General features: G+C 45.4%; 1 protein-coding gene across 2 annotated transcripts in view; it reads right to left on the reverse strand.

Moving 5' to 3' along the window:
- The window catches only part of GALNT10 (polypeptide N-acetylgalactosaminyltransferase 10), an 82,186-nt gene extending 70,120 nt beyond the window's left edge, over positions 1–12,066 (reverse strand). For both annotated transcript variants that reach the window (XM_048960341.1, XM_048960340.1), the window contains exon 1: positions 11,753–12,066. In XM_048960341.1, the coding sequence (XP_048816298.1) occupies positions 11,753–11,932 (180 nt within the window). In that variant the 5' untranslated portion in view covers positions 11,933–12,066. The remainder of the gene's footprint in view (positions 1–11,752) is intronic.
- Positions 12,067–12,438: the final 372 nt, after the last annotated feature.

Genomic DNA, 12,438 nt, shown 5'->3' on the forward strand with positions numbered 1-12,438 from the left:
TTTACAGCTGTTCCTCAGACATTTCCACGAGGAGCAGCCTCTTATTACAGAAATTACCTGAAAGGCACAAGCACTTCACCTGTTTCCACAGCTGAAGCCTTTCACCTTTGGTAACCAGCGTTACTCTGTGCCCATAACAGCCTAGGCTGAAAAGCAAGGAAAAGGATCTTGGCGTAGACTGAAGTTTGAGACACTTTCCTGTTAGTCTGTATGTAATTGGCTTCGCCAAGGACTCTAGTTCTCTAATCAGATGGCCCAAGCTCGTATTTGCAGAAAATATGCAACTACGGAGGAAGAAAATCTATTATCTTCTACACACAGACACTCCACAGCAATTGAAATCAAGGACAACTCAAGAAGCACCCTTCACGTTTCAGATAAGACTTTTCTAATCTTCCACACCCCCATTCACAACCCGCATCTGCGATCACAGACAGCTCGAGACAGCCTCTCCTCAGGGTCATTTAGGAGACTGCAGCTGGAACAGCTATAGATCGTACATTTCTATCAGATCTGGACTTTTGAATTTAAGAATTAGTTTAGGTGACGGTGTATGCGACACCCTGCTTAGAAGGATACGGGAAAAGGAGAACTGATTCACCTTAAGATTGATTACCGAGGCTTTAACTCAAGTTTCTGCATGCACCTACCTGCAAAAAATAAGTTTTTTTAAATCACATTACATTGTATTTAGCAATGGCATTCTGTTTTGGCTGAGAGCACACGGCAGCAGCACAGATGTATGTGCATCTGGCAGCTCTGCTGAGGAAGTTCTCAGCAGCAAAGACCCTCTCCCCAGTGCTGACCTGCTGAGATAGGTGGTGAGACAACCTACAAGCACATAAACTGAAGAGCTTGAAGACACAAACTTGTGCTTACATGGGACACTGAGGTTCAAATAGGACAGCAGGGTCCCAGGGAAGTCAAGAGACAACATGGGAAGAGCTACCCTCAAGAAATATTTGGATCTATCACCAGAGGAGAACAGCAAGTGACTCATGCCTACCTTGTCAAAACAATGAGAAAAATCTGAAGTGAAATAGGAGATGGATCTCATAATAGAATTGCTTGCTCTTTTTTAAGCTCAATTGCAACATTATATATATTTGACATTCCTCATAAGATTTTAAATCATCTGTTTTATAAGGAGCAATGATAGAAGGCACAACAGAATAGTTCCACCGACAATATTTGAGTAAAGATGCCCTTAATGCTTAAATGAACCTCACTCAGGGATATTTTGATAAATGTTAACAAATTGGAGGAGAGGAGATGCAGCTTTCACACATTCCAACTGTGCGAAGGAGGCGTTGGCCAAATCTCAATACAAAGATGTATTTTTAACCACAATGCATACGCTCAGCAAAGCGCAGAGCACAATTCCCCACTCCTGCTTTTCTCCAAAGGAATTCCACGTTTGCCAAAATGTAACAGCTCCTTCTGCAAAGAGACAAATGTAACTGATGCAAATTCCATGAATGTTGGAGTTTACCTAAACAGATCCGTGCTAAAGAACTGAGCTCTGAGCACCTGCACTCCCGGTGCAGCATCACACACTCCCAGCTTCACCAGCACCTCTTCCTGTAGCTGGAGCTGCCTGTGTTGGAATTCAGTGAAATTGTTTATTTCTCAATCCATCCTAAGCTTAAAAAAAGAAACATGATGGGTTTGGATGATTAAAGGAAGAGATATGGTGATTACTGGGACAATTTAGTCCTTTAAGGCTGATTTCCCCTTCACATTTCCAAACAGTCAACAGGAACAACAGGAAAATGCTAACAATGATAAGCATTTCGTTAGGCCTCTGGTCTCTCTCCTCTTTCTCCCTCCAGATACATTTCTGCCAGTTTCTGCATCAAAATCCCAAGTCTTCTGATACTTTACAGACGTTTCTGAAGCGTGATTCCATGCCTGCAGACCCAGGGAAGCAAAATAATATTGGGAAGTCTCATTCTGAACAGTTTAATTGTGCCAACATAACTTCTCCACCACTGTGAACGAGACCTGGGAACAGATGCTGTTTTCTTGAAGTGAGATTTTTTTTTTGCAGATGAAATCAGTTTCTTAAACAGGATTTCAAAACAGCCACAAAAAGAACTGGACTGCACGAAACAGTAATAAGTAAACATTAGTTTTAGATATTTCCAACACAGCAAGCTGCAGGCTGAGAAGCAGAGAGAAGCAGCAGCAGCCCACAGTGTATTGGTGGAGCAGCAAAGCTAACACATGCAGGTATGAAAAAAGGGTTGTTTCTTATTATTTGGCTATCACACATGAAAGCCTGACAACTGATAATCTGCAAGATGCACGAAATCACAGAAGATAATCACAGGGTTTAGTTCTTCTTGAGAAACGGAACCTGCTTCAGCAGTGGCTAACATGAACTGACAGGCATGTAAACGCAAGAGCTCTTCTGCAATGTTACAGCAAGTAACTTACTGCCTAACTAAAGCCTTTTGCAGAGTAACACCTGTACTTACCCACCTTTTGAGGTTCTGATTTCCTTTAGTGAGGGAATAGATTTTTTATTTCACTCATCTGAGCCGAAAGCGCAGTGTCTGAAGAGCAGCATTTTCAAGGACATGGAGTTAAGATTAAAGTCAGACGAGAAGAAGAGAAGGAACTGCTCTTTCTTCTAAAATAAAAAGAAAATCCAAATAATCTTATGGGATGCTAGACCTGGTTACGTGTGTTTGTGTATCATACCTTAGATCAAAGTCACTAAGACTCCGGTTTTTCAAAGGAGCATCACATCCTAAGACATGTTTGAAAACTTTGGTCTGAGCATTAAGAACACTCAAACACTTTCGCTTGTTTTATTTATTAAGCAATAGCTCATGTTTACTAATGCCTCAGAAAATTCCTTCTCGGACTTCATCTGAGAGGTGCTGAGAAACATAAGGTGTCTCTTTTCCATCATGGAGAAAAATCGTTTTATTGATAACGATGCAAACGAAAAGAAAGCAACTTTCCCAATGAATCTGAACAAATAATTTACACAGAGGCAAGCCCACATGATATTCCACTCAGGAAAAATCAAGATTGCCTATTAAAGATTTTAAATGTTAGATCTTCTTACATATTTATAAGCAAAGGTAGAGAAGAGGATGATAGAAAACCATCTTAGTTTGCACGTGTAATTGCAAGCAAAGGATTTCAGGCTTTAGAGAGAAAGCAGATCTGAATCTTTCATAGCAACCCAGCTTTGTAAAAGCAGTTGTTCAAGTGGGCAGAAGCAAAGCAGCTCTGCATGCAGGAGACTGCTAATAGCACGTTCAGATCAGATCCAACAAAACCCTGAAACAGAGCAAGAATTTGACCAACAAAGGAAAAAAATATTTCCATTCTAATCAGGTTATCCAAAGGACAGAGCAGACACATACAAATGTAGACTTCATTCATTCAAAAAAGTTCCTGCAGGACACAGATAGATACACCGTTGTTCTGCAATTCCTTTATACTTATTACTGACTACAAGTTCTGCAGCAGAAGAGAGTTCATGCAAGTTCGAAGTGGAAGTTCAACAATCCATACCTGGAGAAAAAAAAAGCAACAACCAACAACCTCTTTCAGATTTCTTTGAAACTCAATGCCTGGTTGGCCATTATTTCAGCAGGCAGCCGGAATTCCTACGCATTTCAAACAAACACTCTGAAATGCTTTTTGGAATTTTGACTTTGGCAGTCGCTTTCCAGCCACACAGGACAGATCTGTATTTGAAAGCTATGCCATCAAGCCACTGCTACGTCAACTGAGAAATACACATCAGCGCTGAGGGGAGAAGCTCTGAATACAAATTGGTGACACTCAGCTTGGCAGGGAAGGATGGCACCATTCACTGCTTTGAGAAACAATTTTTAGAAGTTACTTTCTGCTACTTCTTGTGCTAATTGGACAAAAAAAAGTACTACAGTTGAAAGATTAATAAGAGTTTGAGCCTGGAAGACACAGGCACTGAACAAACATTAAGAGTAAAACTCAAGGTTCCGTGCTGCTGTGCGTTCAAGTCTTTGCTGCCTCCACTTCCCTTCCACTCTCCTCTATTTCTTGCTAAGGAAAGAATTGCAATATCCACACAAGTTACACCTCGCTTACAATGATTTTTCCATTTGAGACTCTTATTAGGATACAAATCTCAAGCCCACCAGCTGCCATTTAGCAGCTGCCACCAAGCAGGCGCTTGTTCACAGCACTTGGAAGATCTGTGAGAGCACCCAGACAACAAGACAGATCTCATCCCAGGCTCACTTCGCTGGCAACGCATTTGTGCACTTGTATAATGATTTCCAAAAGATGAAAGTCAGTTGAATGCCACTCACCTTTGGTACTGTTAACCAGAACTCAGTTTTAATTAAGATGCCTGAAGAGAGGTGTTCTAAGACCTGAAGAAGTCAGACCTTAAAAATGAACTGGCTGACATTTCTCCCAGCTTTCCGAAAATGCTCATGATGGACACTAATCGCCGTAGCTAGGAGTTGGTGCTTCCAAGAAAGTGACAAGAAGAATAAATAACTTCTCTTGTGAGCTGCAGAAAATGTCATCAGCCTTAAAAAGGCAACTCAGCCAAGTGAGAAGGTGCAGAATAGCATCAGGGGAACTCCACGAGTGGGATAGCTGGAAAAGTTCAGTCTCAGTAAACTCAGCAGCTTCCCCACTGAAACAAGTTTCTTCCCTGGGTATTGGCATCACTGGAGCACTGCTTGTACTCCACTGTAACTGTGGTTGAAAAGCCTTAATTATAGATATATGCTCCAGAGAGTTCTCTTTTAACCCCGGAGCTAAGATTAGAGAAAATGAAGCAACTGCAAAAGGGCAAGGAAAAGAGCTAATTATTTAGAAAGAAAAGCAAATTTAAAGACCAAGACGTGGCAGACCTCCCTTCTTTGAAGCCACAATTTAAAGCTTTATCAAGTTTATGAACAATAAGAAGTGTCAAGTGACACATTTCTTATATTTTAAGGGGCACGTGGGACTTGGATGCAGAGCTGCCAGCAGATCTCAGACATGGGAGCAGGTAAGTTCCCATTCTACCCATGATTTTAGAGAAGAGGGGCTGCCCAGTAACCTCTTGTGCCACACTGACTGGTTTTACTGACTGGTAGTTTTCTCCAGTCATCCATCAGACCCTTTAAATTCGGCAAGAGAAGCACAGTCTGACAAGTCAGCCATAACCTGATACCCAGTACTGCTTGTATTTCTCACAAAGCTGTGTAATAAACACTCTCATCCTTGTTACCTACCTATCCAGTCGAGGTAACACAAAATAACACCACGAGTGTCAGTTACACTGATAGGGGAGATACCATTACCACTGAGAGGTCATGTTTTGTGCTGAATGGAGCAGGACAAGTAACACTTCCTGCTCCCCAAGTTGTAAGAAGTCACGAGCAGCATGCCAGATCTGTTTATCTGAAGGTAAACTCCAAAGGAGATAACAAATGTGAAAGTTTGTTCATGGCAAACAAAATGGAAAAGGCAGTCTTAAAGGAGAACAGAGAATTACAAAATCAAGGGGGATGTGCTCTTCTATCTGGATCAGGGAATAGAGAGTCATTGTTATACTCCTGAAAGCGACTTGAGCATCAGGATTTGTACAGGTGTCTGTGAAATCTGATGAACAGATTCATATTTCTGTTCAGTGCCAAAAAAAACCCATTGACAGCATTCTGCAAACAATCTGGGATCTGCAGTCAGAGTCTCTTTCACAGCCCTCTCTAGAAACAGGAATCCCAGATAAAACTGCATATAAAGGGAATACATGAGCAGCCCAACCACACCAGGCCAGCCTGAAGTGGTTCTGTCCTGGGAGGCTGGTTCAGATTAAGACAAAGTACAAATTTAGGGCAGAATAGTCACTCCTGATTTGATTCCAGATTAAGAAGTTCTAGATACAAAGCTAATATCTATTCAGCTTTAACAGAATCTACATAAGCGTTGCTTAAATGACATTTAAAAAAACAATCATTTAAGTAGTCATTGACACCTGCTTTCTATTCCAGTATATCCCACCAGATTATCTACATCTTAATCCATTCAGTTATGGAAAAATTCCTTTACAGTTTTCTAAAAAAAGTGTGCCAGAAGACCTATATGTGCATTTCAATCACTAAACACGAGTGCTTCTCTGCTACTTTTCCAAGATCTCATATGCACAAAGCTATTGCAGCCACCTGTCCCTGTGACTGCACCGTACAATGCAATATTTATGGTATCACGCAATTTAAAGCAGCACAACTTACTGAAGTTAATCCACAGAGAGAATAACATGGAAGACACGAAGCATGATGGACCCTCCAGAGAGGCAGAGTCCTTTGACAGCCAATGTCACAACTGCTCTGTTCACACCTCCCTGATGTGCACTGCACCACTGAGCCCCACACACTGCATTCTGCTTATGGTACACTCCATAGGAGCCTACAAACATCAGATCTCCTGCACTGAATGTGATGCTACGTGAAAGGTGATACTACCTCAGTCTGGTAGAAAGCATTTTTTGCCTGACTTCAACATACCATCAGTGATAAGGAGCTTTCCAATATTTTCCCAGTTGGTCAAACACGTGGCAGTTCGCTGGCAGGAAATTTGTAACTACAGTTGCTCATAAATCTTGCTGTCTCACCATCTGATCCCTGCTCACACTGGGAAAACATAGAGCTCTGCAGATTGCTGTGTGATTACGGCTTTCACTGCTGACCTACGGATGTCAGGAGCCAGAACATTTTCCTGCTAAAAATTTCCTTTAAAGGAGAGTTAATCATGGCAGTGTTTAAGAACTGCATACAGAGGATGTTTCAATGGCCAGCCACAGAACTACCTGCCCATGGATCCTCTGCCCCACAGCAGAGACAACCCTGTGGGATACGAGTACAAGACTCCCCGTTTTCAGACAACATAGGGGAGCTAGCACACAGCCTGTTGGTTCATTCAATGCTGTGTTACCATCACGGTTCAGACCACCAGCACGAATAACGAGATCAGTGAAAGCTCTAATTTCTTAATCAGCATCTTTTCCCAGGTTAACTTGGGACCTCGCAGCTGCAAGATGGATTCACCACTTCATGTACTCTGTGCTTCAAAACTCTTCCCCCCCTGCCCTCTTTCTTTCTAAGACAGAAACTTAACTTTTGCATAAGCTCACTCTGTAGTACAACATTTAGTCAGCCCAGGAAAAACAGCTTATTTCACAACTATATTGAAATAATGAACTTCAGAGTAGCCAGTTCTAGAAATTGGCCACACAAAAATAGCTGTTTTAGCTCTAACTTGCATTTCATTCCTTACATTCCAATTGTTTTACACTGTGTTTATCAAAATAAGCTTTTCTAAGTTTGCTTTTGCACCAGCTAGGAAGCATCTAGCCAACACAAGCAACAATGGCAGCCTCAAAGGCGTCACAGAGAGCCAAGCTCAAAGTTCAGCTGCAGCACCAAGGGCCAGTGTGCCACTGCCAAAGACTCAGGCAGCACGACAAGCTGGCTTTCTGCTTACCTCTGGCTGGCAGAGAGCAGAAAGGTTTTCCTCTTCTCTTCCCAAGCCCTAGGGAAGCCTTCCAAGCAGGCGAAGTCTGCAGAATCACCCCATTCTCAAGCAGCATGTGCCAGCAGCAACATGAAGCTGACAGCCAGAGACAGTTTCATAGCTGCCCTGAGGTTGGTATGGCAAAGCTGATCTTCCTCTGGTGAAAAAGAGGTGAGCAGCAGCATTCTGGAAGCAGCACTCGCTGCTCCCTGCTTAGGTTGAAACCAGGGCTGCTTTTTCAGCAGTACAGCCCAAACACTTGGAACTTAATTGCACCAAAGCCAAAGTTTACAACCCCAAATTGCCCAAGGGCTGCGTTCTCACAAGTCTTCAATCACATTTGAAGCCTGTGTCTCATTCACAGCCCCGAGCAGCCAGGTAGAGCTGGCAGCAGAGGGCACCACACAATCAGCTTTGTGATTTATATACTTCCATCATGCTCACAAGTGATTTTATAGAGCACAAATTACTACTACAAGCTACAGGGTGACTTTATAAAGCATGCATCATATCAAATGAAATGCATAAAACGAAAGGCTGCTAATTTGCCACAGTGCTTTTATCCAGCAATTCAGAGAATGAGATGTTCAAGCTTAATCTCTCCTGGAGTTCAGGCACCACGTTCCCATAACAGCACACACCACGCAGCGTGGATCTCCAGCGTGGCCAGACAGGTAGTGAGGGGGATCTCTGCAGAGGATTAGGACTCATGCAGCTATCACATCAGCCCAAGCACAAACTACCAGCCCACAGACTAACTCATCTGTGTCTTACAAACCGCAGGACCAAACAGCAATTAAATGTTTGAGCCGGCAATGCCCAGCAGCCTCTGAGGCAGAGAGCTGAAATTCAAGAGACAAAAGGAACAGGCTGATTTCTCTTGAAATCCTCCACACTTGCAGATCATGTTTTTTTTTACCTACCGAATACCTTTTTAAAAATATATAAAGAGAAAGATGAAACTACACCAAAGTCAATCTTTATTACATTAGCATGCTGATATATGCACGCTGGTGAGGAAAAAATATACTGAATATATGAAGCTAAGCCAATACTTTTGTTATCAGCAGAGCATTTTAGTACCTCCATCCTGTCGTCCCTATCGAGAGCCACCACCCCACCAACCTTGTTGCACACACCATGAAAAAAGGACTTCATATTGCCTGATGAGCAATCGTAAATCCATTACGATAAAGGATGCTTCTGCACATGCAGTCGTAGTCGAAGCAAGTCAATGCAATATTGACATCTGCAGCATGACCTTGGGGCAGGTCTGCCACAGCTTGAAGCCATCCCTTCTCTACAGGGTGAGACCCAACCAGCAAAGCTCCAGAAGAAGAAACCCAAGGGCAGAAAGAAAGAACCCAGACCTGAACCACAGTGTCGAAGCAACTCTATTAATTTCAACCACCCTCAAAGTGTAACTGCAGAAACAATTAACTGCCCAGGAACTTCTGCAGAAACAATCCACCATAACCTTCTCAGGAATATATTTACATGGCTCCTGGTTGCTTAACTTTCTGATAACTCTGTTTCAGGCACTAGAAAGATTAAACAAGTCAAAGATAGCCTGCATGGATACACCGCCCTTGTGAAAGTAACACGCAGCACAGGTGCACAGCCACCCAAATGCTACGCATGATTTAAACATCCAGATCTTAGCACTGCAACTGTATACTCCAGGAATTCTTTTACCATTTTAATCCAACCACATCTTAAAACTTCTCTCTCCTTTTGCTGTAACTCTGGAAGATAACATTACTGAACAGCAGCGGTATTTGAGAGAAAGAATGAGCAGGAACAGAGATCTCATTGAAAACCTCATTTTGTACCATGTCTAAAATGCCTCCAATACAGACATGAGCCTGCACGAGAAGGCAAATTAAAGCCAGAAATAGACAAAAAAAAAATCTCTTTTCTGACTGCAACGAATATTGATTTTTATGATATAGCCTCCTATGGTCTTACTAGTTTCGGTGTTAAGAAGTCAGCCCTTCTGTATGGGTTCACGAGCAAGCAGACAAACAGCACATTCATTACAAGCTGGAAGGTGATGAGCTGTACAAAACTGTGAATGGCTGTCAGGACCATTGGAATCATCAGCACTGAGGGTGCCCGACAAACTCTCTGCAGTCAGCTGGCAGATAACTCTATGACAACAGTAAAAAAAAAACCAAAAACAAACAACCATTTGTTTTATCTTTATTCTGCTTCATCTGAAATTATTTTCACCGTGGCAGCCAGCTGTCCTTCGGGGTACGTTTTCCATTGCTCAGTGTAACTGCAGCTATCATTTCAGGGCCCAGTCCTTGAAAAACACACACATATGATACACAGACGCCTTTGCTATCAGACCCACTGTGACCCACAGCTCCACATTACTGAAAAGGGAAGGTTGAGCCTTCATCCTGCACCCAGCAGCTCTGGTTTGCACAAGCACTGGAGCTTTCATTTCAAATTCCCCTGCAATCAGCACAAATATTTCCCGCCCAGTTCAACATACCCACAAAACAAAACAGACCTCAAAATTTATGGACAGCTGTCATGCTTCAAACAGCTATAGGATAAAGAAAAATGGAACAAACACTCTGCATAGCGCAGGTAATATGACAATATCTTACTTCTGAGATGACTGAACATATACTGAAATCAGCAGTGATGCACTGCATTGTAGAAACTGCCAGGCTTACAGCTCCTCTTACCCAAAGCCCACAGCTCAGGGACCATTTTGGAAGACCAAAAGAAGAAGTAAGCCTGTTACCATCTTTTCTGCTGGTGTAGACTTAGCCAAAATTAACTGCTACCTCCACAGCAAGGAACTTTGAAGCCTCCCAAGGATAATTACCAGCTTCCTCCTTCACAATGCCTAGAAGCCACAATTTTACATTGATCTTCACCTTGCCAAAACACCAACTATGCAAAGCTGTGCAGCAGTGGCCTGCAGGGCTGGGTTCTGTCAGCAATGCAAAATAGGCTGCCTGCACACAACACGAGCCCAAGCACAAGTACCATAGGCTTGCTACAAGCACTGCGTGCATTAAAAGGATTTCTGTGCAGTCTTGAGGGTCAGCTGCACAACCACTATATGGCACACAACAGCTTCTTCCCCCATCAGCATGGGACACGAGCAGATGATCACACCAGGGCTTAACCCCAAACGCTCACATCTGGAAAGCATTTCTTTGGGAAGGAAGAGCCCCATCCCAGTATGGCTATGCCTTGTTCCAAGAGAGGAATTGCCACAGGAAGTTTCTCTACCTTTACGGTGCAGTCATAATGCAAGTCTCCAAGGAGGGAAAGATTTAGACAACCAAGAGTTTTAAGTGGTCCTGAAGAAGGAGAGTCTTGTGAGACAGCAGCTGAAATGGTAGTTACACACTGACATTTCAAGCTTTCACATCCCCATCGTTCTTAATGGTACAGAGCCAAACCAAGAATTGGATAAAGAAATTACATTGCCAGAAGTAAAACAGCTAAGCTGAGCTTACAAATGTCTGATTTGGGTGATCTAGCTCTGTCTCTCACACAGAGCGGAAGGGTTTGTCTGCTAGATGTGCAGCTACACCACCGGGACAAGGAAGGAACACAGCCACTGGCTGCACTGTCACTGAGTAGTGGGCACACAGTGGGAAGAGCAGAGGGACCCGAGCTCGTCCTGTCCTCAGGGAGGGCTGGGTTCTGCAGGTCCTTGCCACACGGCCTGGGGGCACCAGGTGTAACAGGAGCTGCTCGCTGCCTCCACCTGAAGCAGGGGAGGAGAAATGGAGCAGACGGCTCTCCTTTGGGAGGCAGAATCCTTTGTGCTGTAAGGATGGGACAAGCCTTCTTTCTCCCTAGAGCAAAGAGCTCGCTCTACTCCCTCACCGCGCTCAGCCAAAAGGCAAGCAGACCTCCGGATCCACGGCAAGTACCGGCGTCCCACCTGCAGCCCATCCCCGTGCAAAACCCTCGTCCCTCACCTTACGTAAAGGCAGACCTCGCGCTCCCCACGAAGAGCAACGACACTCCCCAGCGCATCCCGCTCAGTCGGGCAAAGCCTCCCCCGGCCCTCCCCGCGCCGTTTGGGGTGGGCTGATCCCCCCGGGCAACTCACAGCTAAAGGGGACCGCTCAGCCCACCCACCTCCCCCCCCCCCCAGCCCCTCGCACGCAGGACCGCAGCGCAGCTCAGCGCTCGCCCCCCGCAGCCACTCAGCGCGCCGCCCGGCCCCGCTCAGCACACCGCCTCCACTCACCGCCGCCTCTCCTGCCGCCGCCCCCGGCGGCCCCACGGCCGCCCCCTCCCCGCCGCTCGCCCCGCCGCCCTCCAGCTGCCGCTCGCGGTACAGGGACCAGAGCCCCACGTTGGGCAAGAAGACGAGAGCGGCCAGCGCCAGCCCCACCGCCTGCAGCAAGCGCTTCTGCTTCCGCCGCATCGGAGCCGCCGCCGCCGCCGTGAGAAAGGGAGGAAGAGCGAGCGCGGAGCCGCCCTGACGGAGCGCAACTTGCTCAGCGCGCGCGACGGCGGCGGGCGGCAACTCGGGCACTTCCGCTCCGTTCCGCGCGGGGGGCGGAGCAGACGAGGCCCCGCCCACCCCGCCGGGAGGGAGGGAGGTCCTTCCTCAAGCCCCGCCCCTCCCGCCTGGAGCCGCGGGGGTGGCGCGGGCAGCGGCGAGCTAATTGCTGCGGAGCGGTCCCGCAATTAGCGCCCTGGTGGAGATCTTCGTGGTAATTAAGCTGCCTTCCTCCGGCCCATAAACCACATGATGGATAGCCACGGGATGGTTCATTTGTTTATTTATTTTCTTCTTTTAAATAAACAAGCGGCGGCTTAAATAAACCACGTTTCCCGAAATTAGGGATCATTTCTTAATGGCAAAGAGCCCTGGGGGTGAACAGCAGCACTGTGACCGCAGCACCCTGCAGGGCTGCCGGGGACACA

The sequence above is a fragment of the Lagopus muta genome, chromosome 14, assembly GCF_023343835.1.
Source record: "Lagopus muta isolate bLagMut1 chromosome 14, bLagMut1 primary, whole genome shotgun sequence".
Taxonomy (NCBI): Eukaryota; Metazoa; Chordata; class Aves; order Galliformes; family Phasianidae; genus Lagopus; species Lagopus muta.